Raw genomic sequence first — 20,985 nt, 5'->3', positions numbered from 1 at the left:
GTTGGAGGAAAGCTGGGCCTATGAGAGTTGGGGGATAGGCTGGCTTATCAGAGTTGGGGGTGGGCTGGACCTATGGATTTGGGGATGGGCTGGACAAAGTTGGGGGCAGGTCAGGCAGCATCATGTGCTGAGGGAAATATTATCTGTGCTGCCCTGTGGTGCGGGGCCCCCAGAGGTGCGGGGCCCTATTGGGCCCAATTGGTCCAATAGGCCTAAGGCTGGCCCTGCATGCAAGTATCATAGACTCTGTACAAGATGGTGACCCCCTGTGACAAGTTTGAAGTCCTGGATCATTGCTGCTATTGAGAAGCTGAAACTTTAGGCTGGTGCAATAAGTTCAGTATATAAAACATGGCATTTTTGACGAGTGACAATTTTTCCCACGGCGAAGTTTCACTGCAGTTTTGCGAAAACATCTGCCGTCTGCCAAATCCGGAAATTCTACGCAAATTCATGCCTGCCAAATAAATTGGCCCATCACTATAGTTCATATATATTAGACTATGCCCAAGTAGTTAGTTATTATATAAACTTCTTTAGGCAAGGACGTTTAAAATGGATAAACTGCAGTCTCTGTAGGTCAAGTAGAACTTTATTTTTCTTTTGAATGGGATTATAGCTACAGTTTTACTTATATAGGGTGAAGTAACCGATTTAAAGTATACAGAACATGATTTTAGGACCTGTGTAAAGGTGGGTATACAGGGCAAGATCCTCTCATTTTATAAGGTCACCCAATCTAACCACAAAAACACTGGACCAAATCAGGCTGATCAAATAGTTTTTTTCGTTAAATATGATGGAAGAAGACCGCATCAATGTGTCTGAAGGCATTCCAATCGGGCTGATATTCAGCCACATATTGCCTATAAGAAAGGCCCTTTACTAAGCTGCCATATCACACAGGAAGAGTTCAGTAGGAAGCTTTTATTGGACCCTGTATGACCAGCTTAAGGTAAAGCAACAACTACAAGAAAAGTGTGTCCCAGCATCCTGCTGTACCACTTTTCTTCACTGGTTTAATATAGACATACAGAGTAACAATTGAAAAACCAAGGGATTCTAGGAAACTGAGATAGATATCATATCTTTTGAATGATTACCTTCTGTACAGCTCCAGAAGCTTTTGGTACACATTTGGTAAATCTTCCTTAAAGTCCTTTTGGTTGACTTTTTCATATAAATTTCCAAGTCCCTGTGCACAATTCAAATAAAAAGTTTGGATTAACATGTAGATGTGTAGAACATATTTCAGGTATGGGACCTGTTATCTAGAATGCTCGGGACCTGGGGTTTTCCGGATAATGGATCTTTCTGTAATTTGGATATTCATACCTTAAGTCTACTAGAAAATCATGTAAACATTAAATAAACCAAATAGACTGGTTCTGCTTCCAATAAGGATTAATTATATCTTAGTTGGGATCAAGTACAAGCTACTGTTTTTTTACTACAGAGAAAAAGGAAATCATTTTTAAAAATTTGGATTATTTCATTATAATGGAGTCTATGGGAGATGGCCATTCTGTAATTTCCGAGCTTTCTGGATAACGGATCCCATACCTGTATACAGAAAGCTGTAAAATAAGGAAATACAATCTCCCACAAGCAGTTTTTTTTAATTTGTATGATTTGCTTTTCCTCTGGAATAACAGACAGTAGCTTGTACTTGATGTACTAATTATATGTCCACCAATTATATGTCCATGTGTAAGGAACAGTTCAGTGTAAACATAAACTAAATTAACAGGTACGCTGCGCAAAATATAGTTAGTTAGCCAAAAATTTGGGATGCACCGAATCCACTATTTTGGATTCGGCCGAACACTCGAATCATTCACGAAAGATTCAGCGGAATACCGAACCGAACCATAATCTGCATATGCAAATTAGGGGTGGGAAGGGGAAACCATTTTTTACTTCCTTGTTTTGTGACAAAAAGTCACTAGATTTTCCTCCCGCCCTTAATTTGCATATGCAAATTAGGATTCGGATTCGGTTCGGCCAGACCTGAGGATTCAGCGGAATTCGAATCCTGCTGAAAAAGGCCATATCCTGGCCGAATCCCCAACCGAATCTTGGATTCGGGGCATCCCTACAAAAATGTAATGTATAAAGGCTGGAGTGACTGGATGTCTTACATAACAGAAGAAAACACAACTTCCTGCTTTGCAGCTCTCTAACTTCAACAAAATGTTGTCATTACTATTAGATACATTATGCAGTGTCTATGTATGACATACCTGCCAGGCAAGTAATTGGTCAGGTTCAATCTCTACTGCTTTCCTGTAAGCTGCCTGGGCTTGATCTGGTTGCTCCAATTCAGATGCTGCCAAGCCAATGAACACCCAAGCATTGTAGTTGTTCTTTTCCAGCTTTAACACAGCCTTCAAGATAATATGTAGAAAATAGGAGATAAAAAAGAAATTGAGTTTTAGAAAAAAAAGTAACTATTTCAGTTTTCCACCAAAAAGCCCAACAGGAGTTTATTAAATAACCCGCGAAGTGGGCAGCAATGTTGACACCATTCTTTGCCAGGCCTTTCATTTTCTTTAAAGGGATACTGTCATGGGAAAACATGTTTTTTTCAAAACGTATCCGTTAATAGTGCTGCTCCAGCAGAATTCTGCACTGAAATCCATTTTTCAAAAGAGCAAACAGATTTTTTTATATTCAATTTTGAAATCTGACATGGGGCTAGACATATTGTCAGTTTCCCAGCTGCCCCCAGTCATGTGACTTGTGCTCTGATAAACTTCAGTCACTCTTTACTGCTGTACTGCAAGTTGGAGTGATATCACCCCCCCCCCCAGCAGCCTAACAACAGAACAATGGGGAGGTAACAAGATAGCAGCTCCCAAACACAAGATAACAGCTGGCTGGTAGATCTAAGAACAGCACTTAATAGTATAAGCCAAGTCCCACTGAGACGGATTCAGGAGAAATTACAGCCGGACAGAAAGTAGTTCCATCCTAAAGTGCAGGCACAAGTCACAAGACCAGGGGCAGCTGGGAAACTGACAATATGTCTAGCCCCATGTCAGATTTCAAAATTGAATATAAAAAAATCTGTTTGCTCTTTTGACGAATGGATTCCAGTGCAGAATTCTGCTGCAGCAGCACTATTAACTGGTGCATTTTGGAAAACCCATGTTTTCCCATGACAGTATCCCTTTAATCACCACTAAAATCTAAAATGTGTCAAGAAAGGTGAAACAAAAATGTGGAAGGACACATAAAGATGTAACGGAAAAAAGATCACCTTGCATTGTTTGAGGACTTCTTTGTAGTCTTTATTTCTGATGGCATCTCTGGCATTCTTTAGTATGGCCTTCACTTCTTTATTTGACATACTTGCACTAAAATAAATGCAAAAAGGTGAATTTAGAAATGCATTCACTGTATAAGAATTTCAATATCATGTTGGATTCAGGAAGCAATCCTTACAAGCATTAGAAGTCAGTACAGAGAATGTAAACAGGAACTGCTTTCTCGTGGGCCTAAAAGCAATACATTTGTGGGTTAGTGATGAAGGCCTGCTCTGATTTAAATCCGCGGCCTTTTCATCTTGGCTAAATGGTAAGTTTACTTGGAGTAGAATTAAGCAGTCCAACAATGGGTACTAGTAACAGAAGAAACAGACAGAAGCATTAGCGCTGCCCTGTTACGTGCAGAATGAGTAATATATAACACGAGCTGCCTTTTCTATCACTTCATACAGCGATAGGACTAAGGCTTCGCCCTGTGTGACTGCGCCCACCCACTGTATAATGGCAGAGGTTTCCACTCACATCACTTGCTCGGGTTATACCCCGAACACTCGGAACCAGTACTTACAGCCAGAGTACTGTAGCTGACAGGGTGAAGTGGCATGGAGGCGTTCCAGATGACGTCGTAACCACGTGACCCAGATGTAGGCAGGAAGTTGTGAAGTATCTATAGCTCCTCTTCCTGGTGAGCGCTTCACATGTGACAGGATCACGTAATAGCCGGGGAACGGCGGATACTAGGGAATTCTGGGAGCATTTGTAGATTGTGATATATTAGAATCGCGTTCTTATATAGGAGTTGTGGGAGTCAGTAGGCGGATGTATATTGAGGGTTGTCAGGGCATCCCAGTATTCTGTTCAGGGTTGCTGGAGCAGCGCAGCGCAGTGCGATCTTTTACTTTTAATGGTTTCCTGGGGGGTGAGCAGAGTGATATGTGTGCACATGTGATGTGATGGTCCTTTATGGCAGGGTTGCCGCTGGCCGGTAAAAATCTTGGTTGTTCCGAATGTTATTAAAGGGATCCTGTCATGGGAAAACATGTTTTTTTTCAAAACGCATCAGTTAATAGTGCTACTCCAGCAGAATTCTGCACTGAAATCCATTTCTCAAAAGAGCAAACAGATTTTGTTATATTCAATTTTGAAATCTGACATGGGGCTGGACATATTGTCAATTTCCCATCTGCCCCCAGTCATGTGACTTGTGCCTGCACTTTAGGAGAGAAATGCTTTCTGGCAGGCTGCTGTTTTTCCTTCTCAATGTAACTGAAGGAGTCTCAGTGAGACATGGGTTTTTACTATTGAGTGTTTTTCTTAGATCTACCAGGCAGCTGTTATCTTGTGTAAAGCTCCCCATAGACGCGACGATTCTTCTTGCCGAACGACTGATTAAATCAGTAGAAAAAGATTAACTCTATTGCCTTTGGTATTGTTCTTCCTCTGTCTAAAGATGGCCATAGATGTTCAGATTTCATTCCTTGTACCACCAACGTTAGGATATTGATTGCTCGTTTTAATGCAACAATCTAAAACTAACAATTCTGTTTTGAGATAACTTTTAGTATGATGCAGAGAGTGATAGTCTGAGACAATTTGCAATTAGTTTTCATTTTTTATTATTTGTGGTTTTTGAGTTATTTACCTTTTTATTCAGCAGCTCTTCAATTTACATTTTAAGCAATCTGGTAACTAGGGCCCAAATTACCCTAGCAACCATGCATTGATTTGAATAAGAGACAGGAATAGGAGAGAGTCTGAATAGAAGGATCAGCAATAAAAAGTAGCAATAACAATACATCTGTAGCCTTACAGAGCATTTGTTTTTTTAAAAGGGGACAGCGACGTCCATTTGAAATCTGCAAAGAATCAGAAGAAAAAGATTAACTATAAAAAAACAAATAATGAAAACCACTTGAAAAGTTGCTTAGAATTTGCTGTTCTATAACATACTAAAAGTTACTTTAAAGGTGAACCACCCCTTTAAATTGTAGGATTAAAGTCGGAAAAATAAATCAGACAGAAATCATATGAAAGTTATGTCCCAGAAATAATAGTGACAGTCACCCATGGATATCGTCAGATAGGCAAAACACACAAAGATATTATTATCCAACAGATTTTCTAACCTGTCCAAGGTACTAAATGACCTATGAAGATGGTACGAAAATTGTCGGGACGATTATATCTGTACATATATGGTCAGCTTTACAGGAGGAATCATCATCATCGTCATCATCACAGACTGTAATCTGATGCAAATGTATCAGCCATTGCATGAACAGGCGATGGAGGTTGTTGTACTTTTTCAGTACTATTCCTCTTACAGGTGCAACCTTTGTATGGGGTATGGAGTTGTGAAAGTTGGTAAAGAAGAGTTTGCATAGAGAGCAAATAGAAACTGAAAATAAAACCTAATTGTACAAGCGAGGTATAGATACCGAATATCAACAATGCTACAATGGACTAAATGGGTAGGGGTGTCCACAAACAAACCAATTGAGATAATAATATATAGCAAAAATTGGGACTAAACCCCCAACCCATCTGCCCCTCAGTACTGTACAATAATGAAAATCACAAAAGGAAGATCAACATCTGTAAAAGGCAATATTTATTCACCAACATGCCATACTAATGTAATTAAAACAACTTAAAAGCAAGCAGCACTGCATATGTAAAGAGGGATCCCTCGTTTCAAATACTACACCTCATACACTAATTAACAAATCAGGTGAGAGTAGATCGGTAAGTGGGCTTCTTGAAAATGATTTATGATTATCTGCATATGAAGCAGAATAATATGCCCCCCTGCACTGTGTAAGTGGGGGTAGAAAGTATTTTGTAATACTATATGAAACGAATCCCGAGATCTGCGATGCGTGGCAACATAAAAATGCATACAAAGTCACAAAATTCCTGAGATAAATAGATATTAACACTATTTGGTGCCCTTATTATCGATGATCAGGATTAGACACCCCAGTCAGGGGCAGGCTAACACACAATTGGGGACATCCTATTGACCTAGTTACTCACAGACGAATTGCTGTTCTCAGCATGGCAAATCGCCATTTCCCTGCCATTTTGATTTTAACTCTGACGTGCCCATTTGCACCTGCATTTATACTGGCTATCATCCAGCACCCACATGAACATGGTCTCCATGAACACCCACTAATTCCCTGACTGGGGTGTCTAATCTTGATTATCTATAATAGAAACTGATATAACTTAGCTTGTTAATACCAGACTGTCTGTTCACATTAAGCCAAATTATGCTGCTTTTATATAATAAAAATATATCACTGACAGCATTTTAGTAATATGTATTTTTTAATCATTCTACTTTGTTTTACTGAGTGTCTGTTAATTCATATAAGGCCAAAAAGCGATAAACAAGCAGGACATTTACTATAAACAAAGAGTAAACTGGGCATACACAGGCTTAGCTAAATCAGGAGACCTTTTCCTGATTTAGTTACCCAAACATTGGGCCAAATGTATTTAACAGAGAAATAGTGATGCAAATTTGTTCTCCTAAACGCAACCTTTTGTTAGTGGGGAAAATAAACGCCCAAGAATTAATTTATTTTATATAGGGCCCTAAGTCTGTTCAATTGAAGGGGCAGTATATGCCCTTGCCCAGCAGAACTTCTTGTGTTGAACATTATTTTTGCTTATTGTTTATGCATGAAAATGTATTTTTGATGTTTCTTGAGCTAAACAGGGAAATTGAATCCCTTGTAAAGTAGATAATAAGATAACTATTGCAAAGATAGCCCTCCTGCTTAATGGACTCCTGCTAACAAAACAGTCACAACAAAGTGTAAAGGGAGGGGGTTGTATAATGATCTAATTATCTACATCACTTGGAGTAGCTTACATTTTTCTTGTTTGTATTGATTAACTTTGTGATTAAGACACTATGCAAAAAGCATGTTTAGCACAAGTTCTCTTCATTAAACTCATGTTGAAAAGGGGACTATACTGTCCCTGGTTTGAGTCTAAGCTGGCCATAGATGTAAAGATATAGTTGTACTATGATTTTTGGACTGTGTGTGGAGTCATAATAATCGTCTCAACACTTTTTGTACAATGGCGATTGGTTGTTTAGTCGATCAAACAGGTTAGAAGATTATCGGCTAACTCTTTGCATGTATTGCCTGACAATATCAATGAGTGACAGTCACTACTATTGGTTGGACATAACTTTCGTACGATTGCTGTCTGTGAATTCATTGTCAGAACATTGTCTGTTTGGTAATTTTTTCTACTTATTTAATCTGAATAGTTAGTTGTACATCGTTACATTGCAAGAACGATTGTTTATCGTACAAAGAATAAAATCTGCACATCTATGGCCAGCATAAAGGGGTTGTTCACCTTCCAACATATTTTTAATTTCAGTTGGTTTCAGATAGTTCATCAGAAATAAGGAGTTTTTCCAATTACTTTCTATCTTCTATGTGTCACCGTATTGAAGTGTAAAGTGTTATTTTTCATCTTCTAAAGCAGCTCTGGGAGGGGGGTCACCAACCCTGTAAACTGTTCTAAATTGATTCATTTAGTTGATACATTTCTTCTCTTTGGCCCTGCTGAGCAGAATCTCTGGGTTTCATTACAGGCAGCTGTTGGAATTGATACAATAGTTGCTAATACTCCAGAGATGCTGCTGAGAAATGTATCAACTAAGGGGCATATTTATCAAGGGTCGAATTTCGAATTGAAAAAACTTTGAAATTCTAATTCAAAAAGACCAACCGAAATTAAGTCAAAGTTTTTTTTGGTCGAATAGGACTGTTTTCGATCGAATAGGTCCGTATTCGGCCGAATTCGAATCGTACAAATTGAAGGAATATCGCATTCGATGGAATTCAATTCGAAGTTTTCCCAAAAAAAACTTTGATTTTTCAAAGTCCACCAATTGACTCCAAATAGGTTCTAGGAGGTCCCCCATAGGCTAAAACAGCAATTCAGCAAGTTTTAGATGGCGAATGGTCAAAGTCGAATTTTTAAAGAGACAGGACATGATAAATTTCGATATTTGAATTTTCGAATTCGATTCGAATTTGGACTATTCCCTAGTCGAAGTACACAAAAAATAGCTCGAAATTCGATTTTTTTTTTCATTCGAAAATTCACCTCGACCTTTGATAAATCTGCCTCTAAATGTTGCAAAATTGTAACCTAAATTACTGAGCTGCCAGACTGAAACACCAGACAGAAACATTCAACTTTAAAGGGGAACTCCAAACACAAACATTACTTTAGCTTTTTGAAAAGTAAACATCATTGCAAGCAACTTTGCAATATACATCAGTTAAAAAAATATGCAGACTTTTCATGATTTTTAATGGTTTGGAACAGTTCCCTAAGCCTAGCCCCCTGCTGTCATGCTGATCTGTCTGACTACTTTGCTGAGCTGGCTGACTACTGTTACTTTGTATCAACAGCCATTTGTCCTCAGCCTGCATCCTCCAAACCCCACAATTCTCTGCACATCTGATTTCAATAAGGAACGGAACATCACTGTGCAATGCATTGTGGGTTATGTAGTTCCTGCATGCTGTCTGTAAGCTGCGGAGAAGTTGTTAAAATAACATCAGTGTTTAGTTCCTCCTTCCCTGCCAGGATTTCAAATGATGCAGAAAGAGAAGAACTGTTAAACAGCTGGATTTCAGCATAGACAATTGCATTTATTCATATGTTTTGAAGAAACAGGTAACTTTGATGGGTATATTAGGAGTTTCTGAGTCCTCTTTATCAAATTATGGTTTGGAAGCTGTTCCCCTTTAAACTTAAATTTTGAAAAAACAGCAAAACATACAAAATGGAAAGTAATTGAAAAAAGTCTTTATTTCTGGGGAACTGAAAAAAGTTTGGAAGGTGAACAACCCCCTTTAAGTTTTTCAGGTTAGTAACAGTGGCAGAAAAATCCAGTCAGTAGTTACACATCTTAACATTTCACTGGCATCTTATGGGTTAATGTTTGCTAAAGGTTGGGGACCCCTGGTGTAGACAAAGGCAAAGCTAATAAGAAAGCCAGATAAAATTGTTTATTTTCCTTTGCCTGGCAGCATTCTGAGAAGCAGTGAGTCTCTGTAAGTTTCAATCGTGCAACAGCAGGCTCATTCGTTTTCCACATTTTCCAACAAAATACATCATTTCTTTAAATGAGATAAAGAACAACTTATTGCAGCCAAAGGAGCAGCTCTGGGTATGGGCAGGAAGTGGAACTGGTATCAAATTACTTCCTCCCAGTCTCGTGATGAGACATAAACATTAGCTGTGAGCCTTCAGTTTCCACATTCTGCTTTTACTGGGCTGAGGGAAATGATCCCTTCAGAATCTGCTGCCTGTTGCATCTGAAAGGCTGACAAACAGTGTCTGCGATGATTCAAAAATGTATTGCCTTGTCACTTTTTCTCTTTTCTGCTTTGCCCGAGGATAACATTGTGAGGGCACTTTCACTTTCCCCAAACAACCCCAAGTCTAATGTGGTAATGGTGATGAGTGACGCCTTTGTAAGTATTACATTGCATTCCTGTCTGCTACTACTACTACTTCTGCCTCTAAATTTTGTTGTAGAGAGAAAACACTTTACCGACCGCTGTATTACATCCATGTTACTGCAACCAGTGCTATTTATAAAAGTTGTAAGTGCAAAAGCAGCTATTTTAGGTTGCAACCATTCTGAGAATCATGATTTTGTGTTGTCATTGTCATGGAAACCTTTTCCAGCCCTAGGGCCAGTATCATGAAATCATAAATAATCTCCTGTAGAAACAGATCCACCGCACTACACAGAACTTTAGCTTTCTGCTCTATAATCAGGCATTTTTTTCAGCCTGTTAAAAGACAAAGTTGTTCCAAAGTTTGTATTTGTACCTTGCAACAATGTGTAATGTTTAGTAAAGTAGTTTTGGAAAAGCAGTTTATAAGTTTGTCACTTTTTGTTTACATAGAGAGGAATTGCATAATAGCCTCTGTTTTTTCAGTAATTTTGTCATGTTAGGCTATTTTTAGAAGAGGCGTTATCTTTGCCCCTAGGAGAGTAAATATTAAAGCATTCTGCTTGAGGCAGACAACTGAAATTAACAATTTTGTTTATAGAGGTTTTGTGTTCCCCTGAAATTCCACTCACACAATTATAAATACTGTATTCTCACCTTCACATGCAGTTCTACTCATTGCAGACATAAAATATTAATCTTTCTAATACTCACTCCCATCTTCTCCCACACACAGTGTTTCAAGCAACCTATTCACGAGGGCTTGTACCAAAGAAAAAAAGACTTTTTGAATTCCCAGAAATAGTGAAGGTTTCGTAATCTGCCAGTAATTTGCCTCTGCCTGCAGCACTTAACAAGTTGCATCGGGCAGCAAAAAAGCTACTCCTGGTAACTTTAAGAACGGAGATTTCCGGTTATTAAACCAGAAATTCTTCTAGTGAATTTTGGATCTGCCAGGAACTTGCCTCAGATGGCAGTGCTGGACAAGTTACCTGGGGTGGCAAAAAGCAACTCCTGGTAACTTTAAGAGCTGAGATTTCCGGCTACAGTGCCGTAACTAGAGGGGGGCAGGCCCCCTCGGTATACACTGGATTTCTGTGGTGCGTGGGCTGCCGGGGGGCCCTGAGGGGATGCAGGCCCTGGCCCGCTCGCACCCCCTGCTCCACCGGTAGTTCCGCCACTGTCCGGCTATTAAACTAAAAATTCGGCTTTTCTAGTGAATTTTGGATCTGCCAGCAACTTGCCTCAGGCGGCAGCTCTGAGTACGTTAGCTGGGGCAGCAAAAAGCCACTCTTGGTAACTTAAAGACCCGAGATTTCCAGTTATTGCTGGAAATTAGGCTTTTCTTGTGAAGAGAGCGCAATTGTGCTCTCTGTGCTAGCAATGCGGTGCTAGCAATGCATTCCCCCTGGACCTGGACCCCCTGGTTGTTATCGCAGGAGCCACCTCGGGACAGAATCAACCCTGCATATAATCCCCAATTTTACTTTTTTTGAGGGACTTGGGGTAAAATGTATGTACATTTTAAAGTAGCATTTAAAAATAAAAACTACCAAAGTATAGGTATCCAGTAGAAAAATATATTATTTGGCATAATAATTTACTATAACCGAATATCATTAGCAGGCAAGATGTTCTTCACTGGTATGCAAACTCAGTTAATATATGAGAATTTTTGAGGTATCCTATATCTGTACTGCTTGTAAATATTGACAGTTAAAGGAAAACTATACCCCCAAAATAAATACTTAAGCTACAGGTAGTTTATATCAAATTGAATGACATATTAAAGAATCTTACCAAACTGGAATATATATTTACATAAATATTGCCCTTTTACATCTCTTGCCTTGAACCACCATTTCGTGACTTTATCTGTGCTGCCTCAGAGATCACCTGACCAGAAATACTACAACACTAACTGTAACAGGAAGAAGTGAGGAAGCAAAAGACACAACTCTGTCTGTTAATTGGCTCATGTGACCTTACATGTGGTTTGTATGTGTGCACAGTGAATCTTTCGATCTCAGGGGGCGGCCCTTATTTTTTAAAATGGCAATTTTCTATTTATGATTACCCAATGGCACATACTACTAAAAAAGTATATTATTATGATAATGGTTCATTTACATGAAGCAGGGTTTTACACATGAGCTGTTTTACTCAGTATCTTTTAATAGAGACCTACATTGTTTGGGGGGTATAGTTTTCCTTTAAGTCTGTCATTGTTTAAAGGAGAAACCCAGTGCTCCTATCAGCAGATAGCAGCAGGGTCCTTCTCAGTGGGCACCACAGAGAGATCCTACTCCTGCTTCTACATTCTTCGCAGGGATGTGCATGTACAGTAGATTGAAAAGCAGGACTCTAACAAAAAGCTGGCTGTTCACGCTAATGTGCATGCATTGGATCCAGGATTTTTCTAAGAAAGAAGAAGATTGCTGAGAAGAACCCCAGGCTGGGGCAATTTTCTGCTAATAGGAGCACCAGTCTGGGGTTTCAGGTAAGTGAATACAATAACTGGGGTGTGCCTAACTTTTGGCACCCTCAGTGATTGTGATTTCCTCTCCTATAAAAACATTTTATGAATAATATGATTAAAAAGAATGTTGTGTTTCCGTTTTAGGATGGAAGATTAACCCTCCTTCCAGAAAATAGCCTGGTGTCCCTTCCCTACATAAACTTCATGAAAAAACATGGGGCCTTGTTTCTGAATGCCTACACAAACTCTCCTATCTGCTGTCCCTCCCGAGCAGGTAGGGTATTAGGTTATTGGTGTGTGGTAACTGAGTCAAAACATTAAATAGTTCAGTTATCTGAAATTATTACCAAAACATTGGCTCTGGCCCACAGTGCTAACATTTATAATCATGTGTCAGAATGGGAAATAGGCACAGGCAGGGTTCACATTTTGATTTTAGCCAGCTAAATTATAGGGCTCATTTAGTAAAGGGGTATAGCTGTACCCTACCCCATTGGGTGCAGAATGCAGTGCATTAGGCACAGCAGAGCTCTATACTGAACACCTGCCATAGGCAGGTACAAAACTGTTACCCCTTGTTTGTGTGTCTGAATGATGTGCAAGCTAATGGACTTCTAATGTGATACCCCTAGCTGCCCCTCATGAATACAGTGCTGATGAACACAAGCAGAACTATTCCTGAGTACATTGTAGAGCTTTTCAGGGGTGCTCCTGCCATGAATCAAGTTGCCCCGGAGCTTACCTGGGGTGGCAAAAAGTGACTCTTCTACTGCAGAGAGCACAATTAACTGTTTATGTATTATTATTTGTGCCTGCAATATTTACTGGAATTGATTCAATTTAATGCAATAAAATTCATCAAGTTTGCTACGGTCTGGTAACCCATAGCAATCAGGTGTTAACTTTAAATGGATGACTAGTAAATAATACCTGCTGAACAGTGGCTATGTTGTAAGTGACTAGACCTGTAGCAAATTTTGCACCTTTTGTTACATTACCCTCTAATATCGTTACGATAAGTCCTTTTACCAGCTCTGTACAATTAATTATATCTGTTATTAGAAATTAGATTAACTCTGCCAAGATATATTTCATATTATATGTATATATGGACCACATTTCATCTCCTGTTAAATGCTCAGACTGTTCCAAGTCATTCCTCTGTTCAAAAGTTCTACAATAAAAGTATTTAGGTGAGGAGAATATATGACCTCTGTTATAACAAAAAAATGCACTGTTCATTCTCCAAATGATTCACTTAGAATCTCGATTCATGAATTATATCTTATTCGCAGCTATGTGGAGCGGTCTGTTCCCTCATTTAACAGAATCCTGGAATAACTACAAGTGCCTCGATTCAGATTACCCAACATGGATGGACATAGTGGAAAAGAATGGATATGTTACACAACGGCTGGGAAAACAAGATTACAAAAGTGGTTCTCATTCCCTCAGGTGGGTGGACATAATACATAGTCCCCACCATTGACGCATTTGAATTTTCTCATTTTAGTAAATGTGCTAAGGTGTTCTATAAAAACAGGGACACAGAGACAATTTCATGTGGGTGTAACAGAACTGAAAAGTAGATTGTTGTATATTGTTTTCCAGTAACCGTGTAGAAGCCTGGACTCGAGATGTTCCATTTTTGCTCAGGCAAGAAGGCAGGCCCTGTGCCAACCTTACTGGTAATAAGACCCAGACCCGAGTTATGGCACTGGACTGGAAGAATGCAGATACAGCTACAGCATGGATACAAAAAGCAGCTCAAAACCATTCACAGCCCTTCTTCCTGTACCTGGGTTTAAATTTGCCACATCCATACCCTTCAGAAACCATGGGAGAGAATTTTGGATCGTCCACATTTCTAACATCTCCTTACTGGCTTCAAAAGGTACATATTGCAGATCCGAATGTTGCACCTTTCATGTCAGAAGGGTTATAAGGAGATAGTTTTCTTACCTGTTTCTTACTCTATTTTTATTTTTTAAATGTCTACTGGAAAAGGGCATTTCATTAAAATATTAATGCACTTTTTATGCTGTGCTGACAGGAAAACAAAAGAGCTTATTAAATAATACATTTAACTTTTAGGTGCCATATAAGAATGTTACAATTCCCAAGTGGAAACCATTGCAAAGCATGCATCCAGTGGATTATTACTCGTCATACACAAAGAACTGCACTGCACCTTTTACAGAACAAGAGATCAGAGATATTCGAGCATATTATTATGCTATGTGTGCTGAGGCAGATGGCTTACTTGGTAAAGAAACTCTAAAATATAAATGCTGTTTTACTCCTGACAAATCTAGAAACAGATTGTCATTTACTTGTAATTATTGTATTATTGTAATCGTTATCCATAAAAAATGGATCTGTTTTTGCCCCAAATTATATAATTCTATCTGCTTTTTAGCCCCTTATTCAGGGAGGGGAGTTGAAAAAGAACAGTTTTGGAATATCTTATGGGTAAATCTGGAAGGAGTCAAAACAATTTATAATAACAAAGCCAAGGACAAGTGTTGTCCATAACATTAACATTGAAATGTCATGACTGCTGAGACTACTGGGGAAAACATCATGAGGCTATACAATGAAAAGAAATATAAAAAGTCACTGCAGCATGGCCTTTAAATATGCTGGGCTTTGACAATACATTCAAGGCAGGTAAAGAATAGCAAAGACAGACATATTTTATTTAAATTGCTGATGGTGACTCATAATTTCTTCGAACTTCTACTTTAGTTTCCATGGGCAACATGCTTTTTTTCTAACATATTTTTGCTTATATTAAAGCTGCTTTGTGGGATTGCTAGCTATGTGTAGGTGACAGGATGCATTAGGTATACAATTAAAGGTGACATGTCTTTCCCAACCCAACCAGCTATTTAGAGGCTATTAGAGACCTTCTCTGAAGTCAATGCTAACACCTGCTTACTGCAACGTAGCACGTTTCTTGTACTAACTTTCGGATTCAGTTGACATTAATGGAACTAAGATTGCAAAAACGTACACATTAATACAAAGCAGGGGCTATTTAATGTGTTAAACCTGAAAAACTTGACAGTCTGGCAATATGCATATGGCAGATGGGATTTTTTCTGGTTATGTGCTTCGGAAAATGTACTTATTCTCCTAACGGACAAAAAAAGTCTGATACACTAACTTGTTTTCGTACCCGCTATGCTGCTCCTTATGCTGCTCTTCGAAAAATTACACTGCTTGGAATTTTTTCTATCATAGTGCCACCATTATTTCCTACTTTACCAGGAATTCTTTACACCTCAGGGATGAAAATTTTTCTGGTTAGAAGATTTGAATGAAATCAACAATTTTTTCTAATTTAAAATGTTGGTGTAGTAAGTATGGAAGTATGACAGGTAATATGGCAGCTAACATTCTATAACCTGGGCAGTAAGGTGGCTTAGTAGCCAAGACACTGCTGTCTTGGAGTAACGGATAGATGAGAAATCTCTTTGGGTTCCTTCCAGTTGCTACATTTTCCTCACACACTCTAAAAACATACTGGTAGCCTAATTAGCTCCCATGAACTAAAAACTTACTGTTAGCCTAATTAGCTCCCCATGAAACTGACCCTATTGTGTATGGAATATGGAAATTTTACTGGGGCAGGAAGTGAATAGTGAACAAATGTGACCCATGTTTCCAAAGCATGTTTTTTTATAAACTAAAATGTAATCTTCCCGTAGGTGAGATTATTTCAGCACTCAATGATACAGGACTTTTGGGTAGGACATACGTGGTGTTCACTTCAGATCATGGAGAGCTTGCCATGGAGCACCGACAGTTTTATAAAATGAGCATGTACGAAGGAAGCTCCCATATTCCACTGCTAATAATGGGACCCAGAATAAGTCCAGGACAGCAAATATCAACTGTAGTGTCACTTGTGGATCTTTACCCTACAATGCTTGGTAAGGACTAAAGTTACAGCATTCACATTTTCTTTTTTTAGCTTTTAAAATTAGTACAGTTCAGCTTTCAATTACTGTTGTCAATTCATAATTAATTATCCTATGTAAGTAAACAAGCCCTAATATGTCAGTCCCTTACTCACTCAATTCATTTTATCATTGTTTCTCTCCTATGAGTACAGACTGGCTTGGTTCATCCTCCTTTCTCAATAAAAACATCACTTTCTCTCTATAGGTTGGTAAAACTGTTCATTGAGTAGGACACGTCCTTACCTTAGACAATATTTGGAGAACCTACTCATTAGTACAAACACTTTCACAAATAAAACTGTTTCCCAAATAAAATATATTTAGTCTTGTTACTTGTAGCTGTGGTGAAGAACTCAGTCTAGTAGCTCATTGTTAAGCCCATTTGGTGTTGAGTACTTATAAAATGTTGGATTTAAAGGCTTTATTGCACACTATGCACAGACAGTATCTGAAAACCACAATGCTTCAGCTTTTGCAAAAAATTTGAATGTGTTTTTAGAAGTTCAATTTAGATGGCAATTTTTGTTAGATGTGTTGTGTGGAAGCAAATATGATTTTAGCATTTTTGTTTTTCCTCTAGAAATTGCAGGAGTTCAGATTCCACAAAATATTAGTGGATATTCCCTCATGCCTTTATTGTCTGCAAGTTCAAATAAAAATGTATCGCCTTCTATCAGTGTACATCCTAACTGGGCGATGAGTGAGTTTCATGGATCCGATGCAAATGCTTCAACCTACATGCTTTGGGATAATTACTGGAAGTATGTTGCATATGCGGACGGTGATTCAGTTGCTCCACAGTTGTTTGGTAGGTTACTTTATACCATGTCAAAGTTTGTATTGTGCATTATTATTTTATATGTATGCAAAAGTGTTCTAGGTCACGCTCTGTATGTCTTGCCAAGAATAATCAATTATGATAAAAAAGATAAAATATTTAATACAAAGTATATTGAGAATTTAAGTGGCTGGATTTAAGGAATATGTTTGAGCCATTTTAAGCTGGCAATAAACTGTCAATAAGCTGGCAATGAAAATGATAAAACCCAAAGGTAATTTAGACAATACAAATTGATTGTTACTTGGGAATTGAAGGTAATTCTAGGAAAGCTTTCTGATATGAAAAAAAAAAATATTGCTGTAGTGTACTGCATAGTAATCCAGCACATGGCAATGCATATTGTATTTTATTACTAAATCACATCATTGTATATAAAATGTACCCCTTCTTTTACCCCTTCATAGGTCTAGTAAAGCAGATGCTGCACACAGGGGAACCTAACTGTTCACGTCTTAATGTAAAACTGCGATTTTTGCTTCTTGTAGATTTAAAACATCTAATTCAACTTATTACAAATATGAGCAATTTTACCAAACCACTCTGAAATTGGTTATATGGCGTTACAACATGCTATTTTGGGCACTGTTGCATAGAAACAGTTCCCTGCACAACAATATTTATTGTAAGCTTGATCTAGAGGCAGCAATGATAAAGAACATTGCTTTTATTTGGTCTGCACTTTGTACAGTTAATTAGTGGTAGTAATCAGTCCATAAATAGGCCAGTGCAGGATAAACATATAATAGAAGGATTTGGAGAGTCAGGGGAATTTCTATAATTTGACCAAAGTGTGGTACTTAAACCTCTGTTTTTCTTATGAAATAAAAGAACTTGTAATGAATGAAATGTGTTCTCCAGTTGAGGTCCTGCAGAATTCTGCTAAAGATCATCTTTTTGGCATTGGAATATGTAAGAGAGATGTAAATGGCGGAGCCTCACCTCGTCCGTCGCAGCTATCGCGGGTTGTCGGTAGCTTCAGTCCGATACTTGGTTTGCACAGTAATGTTACCCGCTCGCAGCGCTGACAGACTCATCCACGGTAGGCCAGAGTGATAATTTTTGTTATGCAGCTTTATTGAAACAATACACGGTGGTACAGTTGTGGTGGGTGTACAGCCTGTACACTCTGGCCTCCCGTGGATGAGTCTGTCAGCGCTGCGAGCGGGTAACATCTTTTTGGCAAAATGGCAAAATTGGAGAGGGGGTGATAAAAATAAGGACTAATAATGGCTAATAATTTAGTCAGTCGCTAATATGTTATCAATCCCTAGGAGTACTATGATGTTTGACGTGAAGTCTCCATTTGATCCAAGTATTTTCTTTTTCTCCATAATAATAAAACAGTAGCTTGTACTTGATCCAAACTAAGATATAATTAATCCTTATTGGAAGCAAAACCAGCCTATTGGGTTTATTTAATGTTTACATGATTTAGGTATTAAGGTATGAAGAACTAAATTATGGAAAGATCTGTTATCTGGAAAGCCCCAGGTCCCAAGCATTCTGGATAACAGGTCCCATACCTGTACAAATATAACACAAACATAAGGCTTGATTACCAAAGAAGTACCACTTGCAAAGCTCAAAACTCGAGCATATAATACCATGTTTTTACAAAGCATTCTATAGTAAGATTGTGTGTTGTGCAACTTCCAACAGATTTGAAATATGAATGTGCAAAAGGAATTCTGGTTTTACTGGCTACTCGTGAAAGGTGCAAAGTATAGTCCCTTGGGCCAAAAAACAGTTTGCTTTGTGCCTTAGCAGATGCAACTTGCACACAGTTAGTAGCTCATGTAGGCAATATTATCTTATTGAATGGTGTTTTGCATTCAGATATTTGCCACTAACATTGTGCCTTTACTCATATATGAGCCATTATATGTCAATTATTGCTTTATTGGCAGGATTCCTGTACCCATAAATCTCAATATATTTATTATTTTCAGATTTATCATCTGATCCAGATGAGCTAACAAATGTTGCAGGACAGGTTCCTGAGAAGGTTCAAGAGATGGATAAAAAGCTTCGTTCCATTGTTGACTATCCAAAAGTATCAGCCTCTGTACATGTATACAACAAGCAGCAGTTTGCACTGTGGAAGGCAAGTGTAGGGGCAAACTACACAAATGTCATAGCTAACCTCCGGTGGCACGCAGACTGGAACAAAAGACCAAGAGCATATGAAATGGCAATAGAGAAGTGGATTAAAAGCACACGCCAACATTAAGAACTAGATTATTCTGCAATAATGGACATTATTCCTAACTGTTGGTTTTTGCAGTCCTTCTGTACTCAACTCTGTGTGCTACTTTGTTGTGTGGCAGTCATTGTTAAGTACAGAAAAAAAGTACTTTTCCAATACATACAGAACTCAAGATAAAGTACAAAAGTACAAAAGTGTTGTGGTATTTATATATATATATATATATATATATATATATATATATATATATATATATATATATATATATATATATATATATATATATATATATATATATATATATATATATATATATATTGAACGAATATCCGCACTCCAAAGCCAATTTTAGTAGAAGGAGGGGTGCACGGTAATTATCTATACACCAATAGTTTCCAGACTAGCACTCCCTTTTGTGAAAAAACATTATCTTTTTATTGTTGCATAGTATCAATGCCCAACGTTTCGGGACCTTTTTCAAGGATGATCATTCCCTTTACAAAGGGAAGTGCTGGTCTTGGGATGATTCATTCCAAATTTGAAGTATGTGTCTGAGAATTGACCGTGCACCCCGAAGATTACCCAGACAGAGTGCGGACGCTTAACAAAAATCTCTATTCCATAGTAAGATGCCTTTTAGAAAAGGGGCTCTGTACCCCCTTTTTCAACATGAGTGAAATGAACAGGGCTTGTGCTGCTTGTGCTGGGGTTTTTTTTTGTTATTTATTGAGCTAAATGTTGCAATCTGGGAAATTGAAGTTACTCCATGTTTGGCCCTTGCAAAGGAGATAATTAGGTGACCACTGTATAGACAAACTCTCTGCATAATGCATAATTGTTTCTATAACACTTATAGGGGTAAATTTATCAAAGAGAGAAGTTCCGCCACTAGAGTGAAATTCCGCAGCTCACAATTCATTTCTATGGGATTTTGAAAGGCATATTTATCAATGGGTGAAAGTTCACCCTTTGATAAATACGCCTTTAAAAATCCCATAGAAATGAATGGAAAGTGGCGGAATTTCACTATTAACTTCACTCTTTGAGAAATATACCCCATAGGGTGAAAGGAGGGAGTGATAAACTGGTAATCTAATTGCTGTCTGCGCAATATACTGTATATACACTGCAACTCTGAAAACAGTGCAGTTAGTATCAGAAATTATTATTAATAATCGGCCCTCTAGTATCAGTTTATATGGCAGACATACCTCATTTTTTGCTTGATAATTTAAGACCACCCAAAATCTTAACTTCTCAACAGCTGCTCAGAGAACATTGAGCATGTACGAGTCACTGACACGCCTAACAAAATCCAAGATGGTGAGCTCCTGTGAAAACGTTGACAGCCTGGATTGTTACTACTATAGAGATGCTGAACCTGTAGACTGGCTCAGTAAGTTCAGTATATAAAATATGGCATTTCTAGTCATATTAATTTTAGGGTTTAGTTCTCCTTTAAGTCGACCTGTGTCTTTACTACTTTGGCTAAAAGTTGGATGTGGCGCAAAGCCAAACAACAATGTGACAATTTAAAGCTGACTTCCTCTGTAATGTAATTGTATATAGTATCACACAACAAAGTCTCAACAGTTTGTCTTCATTGATAGGTGGTTTATATAGTGAATAAAGTACCCCCTCTTGTAAAATATAAGGATATTATAAGTTACCGAGGAGTTTCATGACCATATAAAAACACGAGGCCGAAGG

The 20,985-nt window shown here is 38.2% G+C and overlaps 2 protein-coding genes across 6 annotated transcripts in view; one reads left to right on the top strand and one right to left on the bottom strand.

Moving 5' to 3' along the window:
* Positions 1–3,981, bottom strand: part of ttc37.L (tetratricopeptide repeat domain 37 L homeolog) — a 61,672-nt gene extending 57,691 nt beyond the window's left edge. The window contains exons 1-4 of one of the 3 annotated variants that reach the window (XM_041580877.1): positions 3,838–3,981; positions 3,263–3,359; positions 2,244–2,387; positions 1,104–1,195 (exon numbers count right to left, since the gene is read on the bottom strand). In XM_041580877.1, coding sequence (XP_041436811.1) covers positions 1,104–1,195; positions 2,244–2,387; positions 3,263–3,352 — 326 coding nt within the window. In that variant the 5' untranslated portion in view covers positions 3,353–3,359; positions 3,838–3,981. 3 annotated transcript variants of the gene reach the window in all.
* On the top strand, positions 3,936–19,459 carry arsk.L (arylsulfatase family member K L homeolog). 3 transcript variants are annotated; one of them, XM_041583191.1, is made up of 9 exons: positions 9,726–9,793; positions 12,111–12,281; positions 12,405–12,534; positions 13,556–13,715; positions 13,872–14,154; positions 14,355–14,526; positions 15,974–16,198; positions 16,809–17,036; positions 19,019–19,459. In XM_041583191.1, the coding sequence occupies exons 3-9, from the start codon at positions 12,465–12,467 to the stop codon at positions 19,297–19,299; spliced, it is 1,419 nt and encodes a 472-aa protein (XP_041439125.1). In that variant the 5' UTR covers positions 9,726–9,793; positions 12,111–12,281; positions 12,405–12,464; the 3' UTR covers positions 19,300–19,459.
* Positions 19,460–20,985: the final 1,526 nt, after the last annotated feature.

The sequence above is a fragment of the Xenopus laevis genome, chromosome 1L, assembly GCF_017654675.1.
Source record: "Xenopus laevis strain J_2021 chromosome 1L, Xenopus_laevis_v10.1, whole genome shotgun sequence".
Lineage (NCBI taxonomy): Eukaryota > Metazoa > Chordata > Amphibia > Anura > Pipidae > Xenopus > Xenopus laevis.
This window is presented reverse-complemented; position numbering and strand designations above follow the sequence as displayed.